This window comes from Vidua macroura, chromosome 3 (genome assembly GCF_024509145.1).
Source record: "Vidua macroura isolate BioBank_ID:100142 chromosome 3, ASM2450914v1, whole genome shotgun sequence".
Classification (NCBI taxonomy): domain Eukaryota; kingdom Metazoa; phylum Chordata; class Aves; order Passeriformes; family Viduidae; genus Vidua; species Vidua macroura.
The window spans coordinates 39,463,055-39,482,664 of NC_071573.1; the positions used below are offsets into that span (position 1 = coordinate 39,463,055).

Below are 19,610 nucleotides of genomic sequence, written 5' to 3' on the forward strand. Positions count from 1 at the left end.
ATCCACAGGGAGCATCTGAGCCTAAAGCAAACACACAAACTTACTGAGTATATCCACCAGCATGAAATAACGTAGGAGGAGGAGATGTTCACCCCTACAGCTTTTTTTTTCAGTCCCGGGAAAACAAAGCTACATTTTTAACATGGAAAAGGTGCTTGAAATCCTGCCGCAGCTCCTGCACTGCCGCAGCAGTGTCCATCCAGCCACATTTCAGGGCTGAGTGACTGATCCCTGAGAAGTGCCGGGCAGCTTTATTTCCTGGTGCACATTGCCACCTCGTGGCTTTCCTCCGACTTCCAGAAGAGGCTGCAGGAGTCAGAGCTGCATATGGGAAGTTGTTTGGAAATACTTCCATTTGTTCCATCACAACCTGCAGATGCAGAATGACCAGGCTCTGAAATAACACTGGTTATGGTTAAGAGCTCAGCTTCGATAGCTTTAATTCCATAGCAATGTTTTCCCCGGTTTCAGTTTGTAATTGTCGGACATTATGGTAGGAGATAGAATCAGGCAAGTAAAGAATTTTACATAGAAAAACTATAAATAATTAATTAAACCCCCAGCAACTACATCTTCCACATTCCTCCTGTTCCTCTGCTAATTCCTGGGGAAGTTAAACAGGTATGTTAGTTGCATAATTACTTGTTTGCAGAGGAGGTTGACACTGGTCTACAGAGTACAGACAACCATGTAATTCCTCTGTAGCTACATGGTAATTATTGCAGTATTATAGAGTAATTAAATATGCAAATAAGCATTAAACCAAGGGGTCTGTATGGTTGCTGCCAACAACCACAGGACCGAAAATCAATAGTAAATCAAATTATAGTGTATTACAGCGGTACCAGCTATAGCAGGTAGTTAAAGAGCATCATCTTTTACACTGCAAGCCTTTGTAGCTCTTCTGGCTGCATAAGTGTCCAGCCTAACGACCCAGGAGAGATCTAATTTTGCAAGTACTCTGTGTGGGTTAATCATTTTGCCACCCCATAATGCCTTTCCTTTTCCTGAGGATGGGAACAAATCCATCACTGATTCTGAGACTGGTACAAACCCTCCAAAGAAAAGTTCTCTGGAGCTCTGTAACACATGAGCCTGGCTTTGCCCCAGTGAGTTTCTTTAACAGATAAATCTGAATATGAACATAGCCCTGTCCAGCTGTGAGCTCGCTGCCCTAAACACAAAGTTCTTTGCTGCACATCAAGGCCAAAATGTTCACAACATCCCTCAAACCTGAGCTACAACGAGACCTCGGACCGTGTGCAGGGGTAGAACCTGACAAACTCAAATATCAGGTTCATTTTTGCCCAGAGATTCTCCTCCTGCCTTTTTTACTTTTGTGAATGTTTGAGCACAACCTACCTCTAAAATTAGGGGGGTGTGTATGAAAGAGAGATCACAACACACACTGGGACAGAGAAACTTCCCCAAGTAAATCAGTTGTATTTTTACTCCAAGTTTGCACCCAAGCCTGTGAGCCAAGCAGGCTCAGAAGGACTTACACCTTTAACATCCTTTTCTAGGGATGACTCCTGCAGGCACTGCAGTCCCGAGGGGAGTTGCAGGGATCTCTGCCCAGTCATGCTTATTAAAAGAAATGTCTGCCCCAAAATAACAGCTCCCTCAATTTAGTCAGCAACTTCCACTGCAGAAACATCTCTGCTATGCCCTGGCTGTGAACAGTGATGAAGCCTATGCAAGTAAGCTCTTGCACTAGTCCAAAATGCACAAAACCAGACTTGAGGCTAGCTGGCATGAGCTGTGGCCACTGCATTTTCCATAAGTACTTGACAAACAAATTAATGTTTGACAAATAAATACCATAAACCATTTACACCTAGGGCAAAAACACTGCAGTTTCCATCTTCTTTTGTCCCCTCCAATGGGCCCTTTGCAGGGCTCAATCTGCTGCAATCCCGGGAAAGCTCTGCCTCCATCCCAGGGGAACCTGGATCAGGGCCCAAGGTAAAGGTAGGAATTAATGAAAGCATTTCCCTTGCACTTGTCTGCAATGAGCTGTTCCTCACAACAGTTGCCCCTCCTGATGCTGTGCTACCATTGCCAAGGCACGGGTACTTGGTTAAACCTTGTTCAGAAACCCTAGCACAATTTTAGATATTTATACATATTCATTCCCAGTGACCAGCTGAAACAGACACGTTTATTTTGACCAAAGACAGACTTTGAGATGTGTACCAATGCTCTTAGACCCTTGGTTACCTTACTTGGTTTCCAAACACAGAAATCCTGCATGGTTTAAAAGCAGGCTCTTACTACGTTTAATGCATATATTTGTTGAGGCAGCAACCATAATCACAGCTACTGTTACCCTTCCCTTGCTCTGCCCCCTCATTTAGCAACCAGTCCAAGTGCTGCCAGAATTATTCTTGGCCTGCCAAGGAAATTATTTCTGTCCCCTGGATTTCATTTCCTAGCAGAGTTCAATTTATATTTTGATGCTTTCTGGTTGTCATGAAAACCCTCCTTCCCCTGCTAATGACAAGGTATGCTGCAGCCTCCTGCTTCCACTCTGCAGATCCCAGATTCTACCTCCATACCTGGGACTGCACCCATGGCTTGCTGAGGATCACTCAGTTGTCAGCATGTGTACCAAAAATAACATCTTTTCAGATTTCATCCATTGGTACCTCACAGGAGACTTCTCAGGAGAAAGGAGTTTTCCTGCCTCTACACTGAGGACAAATCAATGCAGCTAGAGCTCCCTGCAGAGGGAGCAGGCTCTCCATCCCATCACAACCGGGGATGTGAGTGGAAATCCCACCTTTCAGATAAGCACATGGCATCTGTCACCAAACTTACTTGCAGTCCCTTCCCAGTTCCATCAGGGTAGCTTGCTCTTTGCATACTAAACAGAATTCTTGACTTGGGCTCCAGGTTCCCTCACTCAGCACCACTGGCATGGGACACACCTGGAGATGGGAAATAACTTTCCCACACTGCTAAACTTTTCTAGAATATTGGCCAAGTAGTGTTGGAAACAAGAGCTTTGTGCTAAGGGACTTGGAGGAGGGTCAGACTATTGCATTGCTCCTCCCAGGGCATCCTGCTCCAGCATATGCTGGTTCTTGTGGATACCCACAAGAAAGGAGGGAACTCCTGAAGGCAGGTAGGTATTTTACCTCTCATATCCCCAGCACAGGACCCCTGAGTCGGAGCAGTACTGCAGGGACCTCCCACACCCTGCAGATACCCACAAGGTTCACCTGTATCCTGCTCTCCACAGCTCGTGATGGGTCACTCCCAGGGAAAGACCAGGCCTTACCAGTGGCATCACCGGTAATGCCAAGCAGGTGCCAAAGGGATTTCCAGCTGCCAGGAAGAAGGAAACACCTCTGTAATGTGAGCCCAGCACATGCCATGCACAAGTGTTCACAGCCAGCAGCACCGGGGGTACACAGGCATGTGGCATGACCTGCTTTTACCAGGTCTTTACCTGCTTTTTACACCAAAGCAGTTCTTCCACAGCTCCTGAGGACCTGCTCCAAGCACCCCAGGCTTCTCTACTGCTCTTTTGTGCCTTAGGGCCCTTCAGAGCACACCAACCCCAGCCCTGGGTTTTGCCCCTCTGCCTCCTCTCCAGGTAACGAGGAATGCTGGCAAAGCCAAGGCAGAGCCGGAGGGGCTGCAGCCTCTTCCCCTCAAATACAGCTTTCCCTACACAGGGTGCAGCTGGGCAGTGCATGCAAATAATTTGTCAAACACTGAACTGGAACTGTGGATAAGAATCATGCTTTTCGTAGAGAAAATTGAAATTGAAATAGTGCCTAGAACTGCAGCTATTACATGGCACATTATCTTGGAGGGCTTTGGTGTAATTTAGATAAAACACCATATCTCTGATTTCAGAAATGTCAACATCATTCTAAATGTACATGTGTTTTTCCATCCGTTTCCTATGAAGACTTAGAACTCCACGAGCCTCTCTCTCTCTTGTTCTCTCCATTTTCTTTTTAAATTGGCAAATGAGTATTCTATTTTTCAAAATTTCAGGTACATTGTTATATGTGGGAAAAGTGCATGTTCAGAGATGGCCCTGAATGGCTCCATTATGGATCTCATCAGCTGTGACACGCTTTCTGAAATAAAATCTATGCATTTGGATGACACAGAAAAAATTAATACCAGAACAAGGATGAACTGTTTCACTTCCCTCCTGTGTCCCTCATATTCATGTTGCACTTCATACCTCGTGCTCTGCACCTTTTCTTCAAACCGCCTTCAAAGAGGAAAACACACAAACTGCAATACAGAAAATTCCATTCAAGCATACAAATCCCCCTTTTTTTGGTGGCTCAGGTTATCTGCAGAGACTGTGCAGGTTCCATCCTTGGACATATTCCAAAAGCCAACCAGGCACTGTCCTGAGCTCCCTACTCTGGGTGTCCCTGCCTGAGCTGATCCCCAGAAGCACCTGCAGGCACCACGCACTTTGTGGGCTCCTGTTTCATTGTAAGTTCATTGGAAAATGTGTACAATCAATATTAATTTTATCTGGTTCTTGCTATCTCCAACATCTGATCAGGTTTCAAGAGTGTCTTACACTCTCCTGCTAATTGTCCTCCAATGGCTTCACACTGTTCTCCTGGGAGACAGGAAAACAGTGTTGGCACAAAAAACCATGGGGATGTGCCTCCTGCAAATGCCAGAAAGACAAGAACGAGGAAGGGAGGGTCAGGCAAGGAAGCTTTGCTCTCATGGCTGCTGTACTTCCAGCACTGCCAGGTTTGGCTCTGCTTGCCTTTACCCGAATCAGCAGCTGGACAAAAGGAACAGGGTTTTTTCCCCCAGCACATTTACATTCTCATTTAATTCTCAGCAGCCCCTCCCTTCCCTACCCAGGAGCTGGAACACACAGCCTAGGCTGCAGGAAATCCCCATACATTGTGCAGGAGGGTCATGGCAGATTCTTATCCTGGTTAAAATGCCCTGGGAGTGGATAAAGGTGCAGATCCCCACCACATGGCTGTTTGCAGTGACACCTGAGCACCCCAAGTACTTGCGGCTGTCCACTACTCTCAACAGTGTACGACATGAATAAATAAAGACATTTCTAATTAGATTAAGGCTGATCAAAAATACATAATGAATTTCCATTCTTCTTTTTTACAAAGCCAAACACTTTGTGAGACGAATGCCATCGCCATCTAAGCTTTCAGCTTAGCCTTCAGCAACTCCTTACATTAAGACTTGCCACTTCCAAAGTGCCATGGACAGTTCTGGTCACCGAGGCCACTGCTGCCAGCTCTGGGCACCTTCGCTCACTGCTCCTGCACACGCACATGGAATCAACCCAGGGAATGCTTATAGGGATGCAAGTTTGCAGCTTCAATTTACAAGTTTATTAACAGTGTCCCTGAAAAGATCAGTTTTTTTCAGTTGGAGCCCTAATTAGCAATGAATTCTTATTATTTTTCATTGAAATCCCAAAGCAGCTTTAGCACATTCTCTTTGTTCTCTTGAAAACGGGGAAGTGGAGAAGCATAAGGAAGATAAAGACACAGCTGATGATATCCTGGGGGGGGTGTTTTCTCCTTGAGCAATTCTTCCACTTCAATATATTTTGCAGCAATTTAAGATTTGAAGAAATATCTATTTCCATAAATAGGCACTAACACCGCTGTTGGCTGCCCTCCCTACCCTTCCCAGAAGGACATGTCCCTAGGATAAGGTGCACCCTGTGAAGAAGTTGGCTCTTCGTTCTGTGCTCAGGCAAAGGCTCCATCAATGTCCAGAGGCATTTTCCAAGTGCAGGGGCATGAATCCAAACCATGGCCATGAGAAAAGGCCTGAGAAACAGCCAAGCACCCCCCGACTGCAGCACAGCAGCTATGACAGGGAAATGTTAATCGGGGGAGAGCTTTGCCAAAGCTTTCATTAGCACTGATGAGGTCAGGGCCTGGAGCAGGCAGCTGGCACTGGCACTGTTTCCTGGCAGCTCCAAGGATCGGCTCAGGCTCAGGCAGAGATGGCTCCAAAGGTGATGGGCTCTCAGAGGCTGCCTGAGCAATTCCCCTAGATTTACTGCACTGTGCCCTCACTCTCATTCCTCCAGAGATGTAAATCCAAAGTATCAAGCAAATATAAATCTAATTTTTCCTTGGGTTTGAGTCCTTTTGTGGCCCAAGTGCTTTGGAAGGGCCACCGTAGGAAAACAATCAGTCCCAGTAAATTTGATCACTCCTTTTTAGTACAGCTAATAAGCAAATAATGGAACATGGACATCAATTTTCCCCACAGAAGAACAGTGCAGCACCTGTGGCATCTCTCCCTCATCCAACCTGCATAGCATCCACTCCTGGCTGGAGTTGTGTGGCAGCACAGGGACATCTCCTCCTAGCAGGGTACTGAGGAACATAGACACAGAAAGAAATGGATGCCCTGTGCCCACCCTGGTGACAAGCAGAACTCAGCACTGGGGGAAAGGAGTTGGGCTGCTGGACCGTGCTGGTGTCTGCTCCAAATCCAGAGATGTTTTGGGCTCTTGGCAAATTCTGATTGTTTTTTTCCTCCATACCAGAGGGATGGATAATCATCACATTATTTCCACAGTCATTCTACAAATTATTTTGATAATAAGGGACCTCCTGTGACATTAAGTACATTTTAATTACAACATTGTCTGTAATGCATATATCTAATTGCAAATAATTATTTTATCATATTTTGTCTGTAGGCCTGTTAGATGCATCAGATTTTATCTTCTGACTCTGTGGTACAGGTTAATTAAAATTTCTTTTTTAATACTGTTTCAAAGCTAACTACATAATTTCATCTCAACACCAGCTGTGTTGGTAAAAAATTATTTTTTATGTTTTGTCATGCTTGTTCATGAAGGAAAACCCGAGCTGTTTCTGTAGGCTGTAATTACTGCTCTGCTTTCTCAGTTGCTCATTTGCAAAGGAAGAAAAGAAGGAAGAATGTGTGGAACATCAGTGGCCAGTGGTTGCTTTGTGTGTTACTGGTTCATTTTGAAGGATTTTTTTGTTCTCCTTCTCATGTACAAAAAGCATTTGAGATCTTCTCTTCAGAAGGAGAACTGAAGATACCACACAGCCTGGTCTGTCAGAATAAACTGCACTCAGGGCTAAGAGAATCAGAGTGGTCATTCTGGGTGTTAACAAAGCCCAGCTTAAGGGCAATCCCAGTCAGCTGCTTCCTTCCTCATTTATTTTTCCTCTGAGTGATAAAGACCCAACACAAGATGAGAGAAAAATGAAAGTATGAACATAATGTTCAGTCAAAGCAAAAAAAAAAAAGAGTTTAGGTTAAATACATAGCAATATAAACCCAAGAAAGCTGAGGAGGGGACAAGAGGAAAACAAAGACTCCTTCTGCAGGCGGCAGGACCCTTCCTCTGTAACTTGCAGGAACAAGTGACCCTTATTTCACCCTCTGAGCATCATTTGCTAGGAGCAGAAGTGTTTCTGTAAGTCTGCCCAGCAGCATCTCAGCACTGTTTCAGACCCCACACACTGTGCCCATGTGTTCAGAGCCAGCCCAGGGACACGGCCGGCAGGGACACGGTTAACAGCATCCCCAAAGAAGGGGAACAGGGCTCTGCCTTACCAGGCCAGAGGTGATCGCTGCCAGGACGAAATTGCTGCTGCAGCTCCACTGAGATCACAAGTGACCTTTCCTCTTGGAAAGGGGTGAAGTAAACAACACTTATCTCAGATTTAATGTGGTTGAGACAAGCAGCACTTTATCTCTGTTCTTCCCCACAAGGAGTAGGGAAGCACAGGGATGATTTTCCTGTTTTTACCACATAAGCCATCTCTTAGCCCAGTCTCAAGTTGAGCTGAAACATTTCCTCATGGAAAGATTTCAGTTGCAGCAATAGGTTATGGGCTTGCACAACATGCCACAAACTTCTTCGCGCAGTTCAACCTTTGGCAAAGGCACTCTGAGCTCTCCTTAGTGGGTTGATATTTTTACTCCATGAAATTTTCACATCCTCCATACTGTTTCCTTTAGGAAGGTATCAGGGGACATGCAACCCGTTCTTTCTATTTTGGAATTTTTTCCACCAATATATATAAATCCTTCCCTTTCCCCCTCTACACATTTGGAGATTCTGGCAGAAGGAAATCTGACAGGGTTTTTTGACAGTGGATTTCTCCTGTCTCTCATTTTTACTATAAGAATCACATCTGACTGCCTCATGTGATGCAATGGGTGGAAATTTTCCACCAGGTTTTTCCTAAATAAAACTCCACAGGCCAAGGTACAGTGAGAACTCCTTTGGGTGCCAAATGAGAAGAGCTGGAGGAGACCCTCAGTGAGGGTTAAATGGATGAGGAACCTTTGCTTCCATAAACTCCAAACCTTTGCAGAAGTTGATCCATGGAAAGCAAATCACAGCATCCAGACTTAGAGGAAATCTGGCATTTAGCAGAAATTCGGCACTTACTGTGTGGTTTGAGACTGAAGCAGAGCTTTGCAGAAGCAGGAGTCCATGGCTGCATGTCCTACAGGAACACTGTTAGGAAAATAACCCCTCAAACCCAGAGCCCACTGGAAAAGTCTTTTCCACATGCTTAGTCATACCAGGGCAGAGAGGGCAGTGCCTTGTTTCCTTACGCAGCACGCTGGCACAGCACCAAAGCTCTGCCAAGACCCTGTACCTGAGCCAGGAAGCATCCAGGGAGCTGATTCCAATGCAGGGATAAACAGCTTGGGCACCTTAATGGATGTGTTGGACCAAGGATATGCGAGGGGACACAAAACCAACTTTCAAAATACAATTTCAAGCATTTGGTTTAAGGACAGAAAGTCAGTACTGGCATTCCATGCTAAGGAAACCATTACCTCACCTGTAGGTTGTTCAGGAGGCAAGTCTCCTGTGTTTACTTTTCCCCTGCTTTTTTCCTAGGCTCAGTATAAAGTGTTATATTGACACAAGCAAGCAGAAGGAGAAGTTCCGTAATTTAATCTCTGCCATTAAAATTTCAGGTTTCACGGGAAAAGAAACCCTGCCTGTTCATCAGGTCCAGCAAATTCAGGTGGCAGCTGGTGTCACATTTCCACAAACTCTACAAACTCTGCAGCACCAGGCTGCTTCCAGGATGGGGGAAGGAAGGAAGGGCATGAGGCGTGCAATTCAGGGAGAGAGTGCCGGCCTGTGGTGCAAATGCATATTAATAATTCAAGCCATTCTATTTTGGACTGGGAATGTGCTGCCCCTCACCTGTACTGCTTAAGGCAATGCCTGAAATAGAAACTCCAGTAGGAGCAGCCCAGAGGGTAGTGCCAGCAGCCTGGCAGGGCAGTGCCAGCAGCCTGGCAGGGTGGGCACTGCAGGGACAGCCTTTGCAAGGTCAGCCCTTCCCTTTGGTCAGTGAGTCTTGGCTGAGCTATGACACTCCAGAACTCTCCCTCAGACTTATGGATGCTGGTCTTCCTCCCTTGGGCCCAGCCAGGGAGGCAGAGTCCTGCATGAGGAGGGATTTTCCCAAGGAATACTGGACCCCTGCCCAGCGCTGCCGTGCCTGTGCTGGTATTGTCACCTCCTTCAGGACACCACATATTGCTGGGGCCCTTAACAATTCAGTTCTGCCACAAGTGATTACTGCTCTGTTGCCTGAAGTGACTGCTTTATGTAGATTTTACCTCAGATCCTGAAAGCAGAATGACCAAATCTCTTTCAGGAAATTATTCTCCCTTAAGCACTGGCTTTCAGAAATGCATCATCTGACTTTCTGGGAAATTGAAAATGTTATATTGGTAGAAAACACAAGTCACAGGACTTCACAAGAGGATCTCCTGCACAGATTGAAGTCACTGCTGCATGTTTACTGGCATTCTCTGGCTTGTGCTGTCCTATGCCAGCTCCTAAGCGAATAATTTGAAAAGTTGTATTTGATGATGTTTGAACTCAAAGGGAGAGCAAGGACTGTCCTAGAGCACTGTGATTCCAGGAATGGTATCTCTGTTCCCTGGAGCTTTTCACAGGCAGAATTTCTGGCACACCTCAAACGACTGAGTGCCTAAAGCTATGCAGTTTGGTGCTAAGCACCATAATGATGCCCTGCTTATCAAACAAGTTATCAGACATCAGAGCAACTGTATCACCACAATTCCTGAATCTGCAATGGCTCCTTTTTTAACAAAGCAGAACGTGACAAAAACGTGGTATTGTAAATGCAGGCAAACCTGGTGGGAATAAAAGATGATGTTCCACTCCAGTTCAGAAGTCTGAATGATTTCTTTATTAGAACTATGCTATAATACATTAATATACTATTTAAAGGAAATACTAAAACTACGAACCTACTTTCTCTAACTACCATATCTAACTCACAACTTGTGACCCTGTTCTTGAGAGTCCAGACACAGGTGGACCTGACTGGCCATCAGGCCCAAACAATTCTCACCAGAATCCAATCAAGCAATCACCCCAGGTAAACAATTCTCCAAATACATTCCACATAGGAAAAACAAGGAGCAGCAATAGAAATTGTTTTCTCTCTCTTTCCTCTGTGCTGCTCTATGAAAAAATCCTGAGAGAGAAAGAAATGTGCTTGCCACAATGTGAAACAATCAGAAACCGCTAGAAGAGACAAACTGGAAGCTGTTAGTTTTGTAAATCAATTAAAATAAAAGGGAAGGAAAAAAAAAATAAACAAGAACAAGCCTAGATTTTAGCCATGTGCTTCCTCAGCCAACTGCAGAAATTGATTCGTGTCAATGGAAGGGGAGAGCCAGAACAGCCCAATTCATTCTCCTCAGGAAGCTGCTGATGCTGAAATCACACCACATGACCCAAAATTTGAGACAATTGCTGGAGAATGATAACTGCTCCAGAAGGAGATGGTGTGTCATGGTGTGATGGGAAGGGTATGCAACAGGAATTACCAGTGATGGAAAAGGTGTGCAATAGGAATTACCTGTGATGTGCAACAGGAATTACTGTAAGCCTGAGCCGGGCTCCAAGGCAAGGGATGATGTGACAGTAGCAAATTTTCTGTGATTGACTCCAAGCATTCAGCCTTTCTGTGTAAGAAAAGGGATTAATCAGTTTTTTCATTTTCAACGCTGTGCATCATCACTACCCATCTTCCTGACTCCAACAAGTAATTTCTCACTTCTTACCACAGGATTTGGTGGCACGGCCAGCCCTTGCTCTGCCCCTTCCAGAATCTAGCTGTGCTGCAGAAGGGGAGACCTGTGCCATGCTCAAAAACAGGGCGTGCAGGAGCACTGCCTGCAGCCCCCTTCTTTATTTATGTATTTATTTGTCCACTGCAACTTCCATGCAGAGCCTTTCCTTGCTCCCACATGCAAGGGGCCATCCCAGGGCTGGGGGAGCTGGGACTGCCCTGTCCCCAGCGGGACGTGTTTAGGGCTTGTTGACCTGTGGCTCTGGTGGCCTCTGCAGCAGAAAGGATCGTTGAGAGGGCTCAGAGGAAGTGAGATGTGGCAGTGCTCTGTTTTCTGCTTCCAAACAATAGTAATTCCAGTGACATTTTATTTTCTACACCAATTAATGGCTGAAAAACAATTTCTATGTGATGTGTAAATTGATTTTTAAGACATTTTGTTAAAAACTAAGAAGCATGTATGCAAGCCATTTCCCTGAAACCCCTTGTTTTCTTTTTTAGGACCACAGCCTGCTTTGAAACTTACTAGAATTTACTTTTTTTACCTAGGAATTTTACTGAGAGCATCTGAGGGCCTTTAACTGAAACCCTGCTGGCTTCTGCTTCTGGGATGGATTGTGCTTTTGTTGTGTAACTACGAGCCTGTTATTTTCCATTCCTTGTATGTAAGGACAGCACATATTATTTATATACTTCTATATTTATATACTTACAGTGCAAGTGATTATTCAAAACCTGAATGTTTTCCAATGGAGATCCGCATTGAATATCGGGGAGAATTTTCTCCCTTTGAAGATGGGGCGGCCCCGGCACAGGTTGCCCAGAGCAGCTGTGGCTGCCCTTGGATCCCTGGAAGTGTCCAAGGCCAGGCTGGACGGGGCTTAGAGTACCCTGGGATATTGCACGGTGTCCCTGCCCATGGCAGGGGTGACACTGGAAGGGCTTTAAGGTCCTTCCCACCCAAACCTGTGGTTCAGTGATTCCACTGCAAATGAAGAGCCTACCTACCTACCTACTCTACGGCGCCTCCATTCCAGCTACCCTGCTCGGAGCATTCCCGTGGCTCTCTCGGGATTCTCCGCTGTGCATCGCGGGGGATCCTGGAGCCGCGCAGGGCTCCGCAGTGCCTGGGGGGACGGGCCGGAGCTGGCACTGGCGGGACCGGGGGTCCCGGGGCGCGGGCTCCCGGCTGCCGCATCGGTGACGTCAGCGTCACGTCACGGTGGCGTCAGAAGCGGGGCGGGCAGCAGCTCCCGGCGCGCCCCGCGCAGAGCTGGGGGTGGGAGCGGCAGCGTGGGGAGCGCGCCTGGTGCTGCGCCCCCATCCCTGCCCGTCGTGCCGTCGGCATGTTCTCCAGGAAGAGCCACGCCGACGTCAGGAAATCCACGCAGAAGGCGCTGGACCCCAAGCGGGACGTGCTGACCCGCCTGAAGCACCTCCGCGCGCTGCTGGGTGAGCGGGGGGTGGGCGCGGGGGGACACGGACCCGGAGCCCTGAGCTCCTCGTGGGGTGCCTGGGCAGAGCCGCGGCCGGGTCTGCGAGCGCTGCTTGCCCTCCGCTGCAGTGTCCGGGGAGACAGCAGCGAGCCCGTGGTAACAGCTCTCCGTGCTGTGGGCAGAGAGCCTCCCCACCCAGCCCCGGGCTCCCGAGCGGCTCCCCGGGCTCTCTCCGCCGCAGAGGCAGCCCCGGTGCGCGCCCTCCCTGGGGCGCTGCGGGAGAAAGTTTGGTGTGCCCGGGGAAACTCGCGTGTGCCGGTGTCCCGGGCCTCGCGTTGGGCTGGGTGGGAAACCGTGGGGAAATGCGCAGCCCTGGTCAGTTTCGGAGACGCGCTCGCAGAAACTCTGCTCTTGTCAATAACATCAACTCGGGGCTCTTTGTTGGATGTTTAAACTCTGAAAGAAGTCACGGTGTGGTGTTTTGTGGTGACTCCATGTTTGGGGCAAGGCTGGACGTGTCTAGGAGTGCCTTGCGAGTGACGGCTTCCACCTTCATCATCGTGGAAAGCCGCTGATGAGTTTCAGGTGTGAGCTGCCGTTCCGGGAGGGTTTGGGTGGCCTCTGTTCGCTGTTCAAATGCGGCAGGAGCAGGGTCTCCTGAGGGAAAGAGACTGTGCCCGGTTAGTGCTTTACGGCCCCTGCTGATTTCCAGGTGATGCCGGTTTGTTCCAGGTGCGACCAATCATCGCCGATGTGCCGCACTTGTTCCTTGTGATTTGCCGCACTTAAGGAGCTGACTGGGAGCAGCCGCTTGGGGGACGGAGCGTCGGGTAGATTTGGCCTGGTGCCACGCTGTTGCGTTTGGTGACTTGTTAAAGGAGTTTGTGGGCGCTGGTTTCAAGTGAAGGCTGTTGCAGAGCCGGAGGGCTGGCAGGGGCTGTGATGTGTCCTGGTGGGTCAGTGCAGGCACTGTCCCAGCGGCTCTGGGTATGCTCCCGACATGTCTGCTCTTGGCAATACATGGCTTCTGGAAGATGCTCTCTTGATAGATACCCTCGCCAGGGTGTCTTTTGTGGTACTGTTCAGCACTGAAAAAAACTCCACACGTAGGAGTTGGAAAAAGAAAACTCCAGCATGTAAAGCTTTTGGTATAAAGGCTCAAAAGTAGTTGGATTTTTTTTTATTCCTTCTCCCCAGATGTGTCTCTCCTTGCCCTGGCCAGGGGTAGGAATGTGTGTGTCTGTTACTCCAACTGCTTCCCTCAGCCCACAGTGCCACACGTTCTCCAAATAGCTGTTCCTGCTCTCCTGTTTCCTTGGGAGATGCCAACTTCTCTTCCTTTGTTAGTTTAAATCACAGGAATTTAATTGTAAACAAAATGTCAGTTACTCTTCTGTGATCCCACTGGTGCGGAAGGATACAGATCAGAGGGAAGATGATCATAGGGGAGGCATGAGCAAACGGAATGTGTGTTTCCATAAATAAGAGCTCATGTGAACTTTGGATTGCTTCAGGTCCCTTAGTAGCACCTATGTAAGTTTGTCCAGTGCCCAAAGTGAAAGAAAAGATTCCACTTAACTTGGTGTTGGTTATGACATCTCTCAAGCCTCCATAGACCTTTAGGGTCTGAGTTCCAGCTCTGTGGGGTGCTCTGTCCACATGGCAGGACAAAATGCTACCCAGATCAACAACAGGACTTAAAAGTGGGTGTTCAGGTGTGTTTGAGAAATATCCAGAACATTTCCCATATTTCTTTATTGCTATGAAGATGTAATCATGGCCAGAACTTCTGTTAAGTTAGTAAAGTTCTAAATACAGTTTGTGGGAGTGCCAGTAGTGTGGCTTTTTTTTTTTTTTTTTTTTTTTTTTGAGATAGGCTTAAGAAGTAATGGCCTGACAAAGAGTGTTGGAGGTGTACAGATTTGGTTCTTCCCCACTGCCTGGCCACAAATGAAGCCTCTGCTCTTTCCCAGAGTGGTTTCTGTGGGACTTTTGTACAACAAAAATTGATTGCTGTGCCTTAAGAATTTTTTCTCTGGCTATTCTTGGGTAAAAATATTCTTTTTGTATTGAAACTTCTCTTTTAATAGTGTTTTCTTCTTGGGTACAGGAGTCAGAAGTGCTGCTGCTAACAGATGTAGGATGCTGCTTTGTCCAGTGCTTTCAGTCTTTTCTCTGTTGAGCAGTGGGCAACTGCTGTGGGAGACACACAGAGTTAAGACTAAATGTGAAATTTGTAAGGTTTCCAAGTGCAATCCTTAATTTTTGCCTTTAAAACATACCTGTTAGGAAAGCCCATGTTTTCCATGGAGCTGCCTTTATCAGAGAGGGATAACAAAGGAGAGTAGTGGGGTTTTGGTTCTGGCACTGCTTGGCCTCGTGGTTCTGTACAGCTGCAGGACCAATACTGGCTGGGTAGAAACTTTCATTTACAGGTAGGGGATGTGTGCAGACTTCCTGCTGAATTCAGGGCTGAGATTGTTCCGTAGAGTTTGTGTTAACAATTGAGGTGTTAACATTATTTTGGAAGTTGTTCCAGTTGGAGGGGTGTTCTGGTAATGGGCTGTTTCATGCTGACATACTTTTTTTTAAGATAAGTAAGAATTGTACATTATTTCTGGGGTGAGGCTGGTCATAAAAGTTTATCATTAACCAGGGTGTGGCTGAAAAATTCTCTTCATCTCCTTTAATTTTTCAAGTACTTGAGCATTAAGAGAGCTTTGAGAAAATAGCATAAAGTGACTTTGGAAGTTCATGGAATTAAGGGATGATTCCTAACAGGTGACTGTGATAACATTTGGCAGTTAACAGGAACATAAAAGGCAAATCCGTGTGCTAAGGACAGGCTTAGTGTCCCCTCTGGGCTTTTTTTTTAGTATGAGGAAGAGCAATGAGAGTTTGTCAATAGATTCTGGCTCTTACTAAGTGGTACCCGAGTATTACCCTAGATTTTAAATTTAATAGTAAGGTGAGTCAGTGTGACTGACAGTTATCCAGTGAGCCAACGTGTCCTATTTATAGAGAAGAAATAGGCTGTGACCCTCGTGAATGTCTCACTCTTTCCTGTATGTTGCTGCAGCAGCTACTGTCAGGTGTTAGCTAGACTTGTGAACTTGTCCTGTATGGGAATGGGGGAAATTACTCGGGTTTGGGATGGCTGCTGGTGCTTGCCTTAGGGGTGAATGCTGGGTGCCTGTGTGCAGCTGTAGAAACCTGGGAGCTGTCTGGGAGTAAATATAAAAATAAAATTCCTGTAGTTCTGCCCCAAATTCCTGTAGTTCAGCCCGAAGCTTGCTGCCTTGTTTCCTCAGGTGCTTCTAAATACTCCTTCAGTCAGTGGATTTCCCCAAAGTCAGGGTTTTATTTTGTTACCTCAAGTGATAAATGGCCCCAATGTTTCTTCCGTCTAAGAAGCAGGAATGAGCCATATCCTGCTGCAAGTTAAACACATCTCTGAGAAAGGGCTGTGGCTGTAGGGATGCAGCTTAATCACACTCACCTGTGAGTCACCACCGAGATGCCACATTTTGGAAAATGGAGGATTTGCTTTCTTGGTGAGGCAGTTCCTTTCTCTTCCCTTTGCAATTTAGAGGGAAAGTTTCCTTTTTGTTTAGATTTTAATGACCTCATTCCCTCATAGTAAATCCTTGTAAATGAAAGCCTTGTTTTCTCCTGGAGTTGTGTTTAACAGGATGTATTCATGGAGAGGAATAATTACACTTAGCTTGCAAATTCAGACCAGTAGTTTGCAGGAAACAAATATCACATTAAAGTTTCCCTTCTCTAATTGTTTCCATAGTACAAGCAGCCAAGCAGAGCCTTACTACTGGAAAGGTACTAATTTAAATAAAAATCAGGTTGTCCAGGGCTAAAGTTATTCTTTCTTCCATAGTTGTGGGATATTATTGAGCCTTCTTGCTGGAATCAGCTTTATTTTGGGTAACAAATGGGTTTCTTGCAAGAGGCTTCAATGAGGAGATGTGATATTAATTTTGGCCCTTCACCCTCTTCTGGGGGAAATGACACAGCTTTCCTTGACCAAATCAGTTGCAGTAAAGACCAAAGGGAGGAAATTAATGTGTGTTTAGCAAGTGTCAGGCTTAGAAAACAGTGAACTTTTTTCTTTGTACAAAATAAACTTATTTCAAATTTCAGACTCAAATTAACACTTTGGAAAGTGCTATATGCTTGAATTTCCATTCTTCTAAGAAATGTATTGAGAATATGCGGTTTTGTGGTTTGATCTGCTTGCCAGATGAATGCAAGAGCTGAATTTTCATCCAGAAATTCAGTATCTGCTTGTTTTCTTGTTTTGATGGTACAGAGGGCATTTGGTTATACAGCTAAGACTCAACCCATCTTTTTTTTTTTTTTTTTTTTTTTTTTTTTTTTTTAAGGGAAAGCAAATGAATCAAAGCCCCACTGCAGACTCTCATAAATTCAGTGAAATTCTTTGCAAGGATGGACCGACAGTTTAGTACAGAATACTCAGTGAACTCAGTAAAATAGTTTTGTATTGCATTGTTTCATTCTTTCATGCTAAATTTGCAGAATGCCTGAAATTCTTGTCTTTCTGCTCTTGTGTAATTGTTCTGCTTCTCTTTTCAGATATTGTTGATGGAAGTGACCTGAAGCAGTTTTTTGACAACAATTATTCTCAAATTTATTTTATATTCTATGAAAACTTCATAACACTGGAAAACAGCTTGAAACAAAAAGGTAAGTCTTAGAGTTTTTCCAGGAGCTGTTGGTCAGTGTTCCATAACTGTGCTCCAGGGCATTCCATTAAAGCCTGTCCAATGGTTGTCTAATCCTCAGTTATCTGTATTTACACTAATAGTTTCCTGCAGTACAGTGTGAGTATTAATCACTTTAATTTTATGGTAGCAGGAGAGATGAGCATGGAAAATCACTCTGAAATGAGAGCAACAGCTGATTGCATTTCTGGGTTCATTTCAGCATTTACATACCTGTCCTCTCACCTTGCTCTAGGCTCCTGCAGCTCCCTCTGCTCAGCTGAGACACGGCCAGAGCAGAGAGAGGCACTGCAGCCTGGGCACAGCTCGCACTTGGGATCTTTATTTAAGATGAGAAATAAATTGAGTGGCATCTTTGACTTTAGCTGAACAGCAACAGCCTCATTCTGCTGTCTTTTATTGTATATTTCTGGCAAGCAACATTGTTTTGTGTCTTGCAGGGAATAAATCACAAAGGGAGGAGCTGGACTCCATCCTCTTTCTTTTTGAAGTAAGTTTTCCATACCATGAAAATTAATCTGTATTTAAAATCTCACTGTCATTCTGTGCTTACTTAGTGCTTTGGAGTGAGGGATAAAACCAGGTGTCACTTGTCTGCGTTAAAAGATTTTATCAAAATGCCTTGGAAATCCAGCAAGAACACCTCTGTCCTGAGGATCTGGGAGCTGATCTCTGAAAACAAGTCAGGGGTTTTGGTGGAATTTGGGAGCACTACTGCAACCAGTAGTGCATTGGCTCTGTTAGGCTAAGGCTTTCATAAAGTCTTCTTTTCTGTTTTAATTAAACAAGAGTTTGCTGCTGTGTGTCATGGAGGGCCAGTTCAGAGGAGTAGCACTTTCCCCCTCTTCTGTGTTTATTTGGCATGTGTCACAGCAGGAGGCTGGGCTCTGCTCCCTTCACATGGAGGAATCTGTTATGATTGCAATGTTGGGTCTTGCAGCTCAAGGGAAATAAAAGGACAGGAGTTGTCAGCTACTGCACATCAGTTTGATCTGAGTGTATGAAATGCTAATTTGCTAATTTGGTTTTTTTTGTTCAGTATAACATCTTTCGCTTCCAGAAGCATATCCTTCCCTCCTGCCCAGCATTGGCAGTGTCTGGAGAAGAAATGTTGTCTAGTTAACTTTTGCATAATCAAATTAGGATCGCTTTAATTTAAGTGAGAATAGTCTGGCATAGATCAGTTTCCAAGTACCTCTTTGACTGGAGTTATTACCTAAATGTATTTGGATGTGAGAAAATATCCCTGGAACAGATGAAAGACTGACGCATTAAAATGTTCTTATAATGCACACTGAAATTCTCAGCTTAAGCTCAGCCTGTCTCTAGTCAAAAAGGTCTGGCAGTTAATTAGGTAAATAATTGGCCAGATTTCTCTCTTAAGGTTAAACACACATCATCTACTGATTCCTTTCTCTTTTCTTTATTTCTTTCTCTGTTACTCTGTACTCTTTTTACCTGAGTATTGCATCATAGAAATGTCATTTTTGTTTATATTTTGGGGTTTGTTTGGTAGGAAAAAGCCATTCAAACTTTTAGTGGGACTCTAGAAATTGAAGCTAAAGGTTAATTGTTCTCAACTCCTCTCACTCCCTCTGAAACACCCTCCAGACCCTCAGAAGTACGTGGCTTCATGTTTTTTTATTAATGAGTAGCTTGTAGTTGAAATGGTATTTATAGTGACAAGAAGAATGATGTTGTTTAGCCTAATGTGCCTGTTGTGGAAAAAATGGCCATGATGACATGGTTTCCTGGGGTTTTGTGATCTTGAATTCTCACTTTGCTGTCTCCCTTTTCCTCTTTCCCCCTCTATGAGGCTGCATTTTCACCCTGAAATCTGAGTTGTACTTTCTGCTCCTTGTGACATTAGCACAGGTTTGCTCTAGGGTTGTGCCTGAGGCAGTGGCAAAGAACGAGAGCTCATAAATTTTCCAGGACTGTTTGGGCAGGAGAAACTCTTCCTCCTCTTCCTGCTCCTCGGTGTCCAGCCCAGCAGAGAAGGTGTCACTGTGTAGCTGAGCAAGGCTGTGCAGGTTAATGGAAGCTTGTTAATGCGCTGGGGCCTTGAATAAAGAGTGACATTTCTGTGCTTGTGCCATTGAATAGGAAATAGCCAGTGCTTGCTCATTCGGGTAGAGGGAATAACTCGGCATTCCCAGGGCTTGGAAAGGGATGGCCAATAACCACCCCTTAATACTCCTCAAAAGCAGTGGGAGAACTTGCTGTCTGAAGGGGAAAAAAATCAATGGTTGTGTCTGAACCAGGAGCTGCTTGGGGTCCCAGTGGAGGAGAGCTGT

General features: G+C 45.6%; 2 protein-coding genes across 4 annotated transcripts in view; one reads left to right on the forward strand and one right to left on the reverse strand.

Moving 5' to 3' along the window:
* The window catches only part of LOC128805195 (uncharacterized), a 62,698-nt gene extending 50,404 nt beyond the window's left edge, over nucleotides 1-12,294 (reverse strand). Inside the window, exons 1-2 of one of the 2 annotated variants that reach the window (XM_053973723.1) lie at nucleotides 12,133-12,294; nucleotides 10,908-11,013 (exon numbers count right to left, since the gene is read on the reverse strand). The gene's annotated coding sequence lies outside the window, so the exon portion shown is untranslated. Of the gene's footprint in view, nucleotides 1-10,907; nucleotides 11,014-12,128 lie in introns of both variants that reach the window. The other variant, XM_053973724.1, reaches the window with a different exon arrangement.
* A 121-nt stretch (nucleotides 12,295-12,415) lies between these two features.
* Nucleotides 12,416-19,610, forward strand: part of RALGAPA2 (Ral GTPase activating protein catalytic subunit alpha 2) — a 90,918-nt gene continuing 83,723 nt past the window's right edge. For both annotated transcript variants that reach the window (XM_053973929.1, XM_053973930.1), the window contains exons 1-3: nucleotides 12,416-12,572; nucleotides 17,165-17,275; nucleotides 17,754-17,803. In XM_053973929.1, the coding sequence (XP_053829904.1) occupies nucleotides 12,467-12,572; nucleotides 17,165-17,275; nucleotides 17,754-17,803 (267 nt within the window). In that variant the 5' untranslated portion in view covers nucleotides 12,416-12,466. The remainder of the gene's footprint in view (nucleotides 12,573-17,164; nucleotides 17,276-17,753; nucleotides 17,804-19,610) is intronic.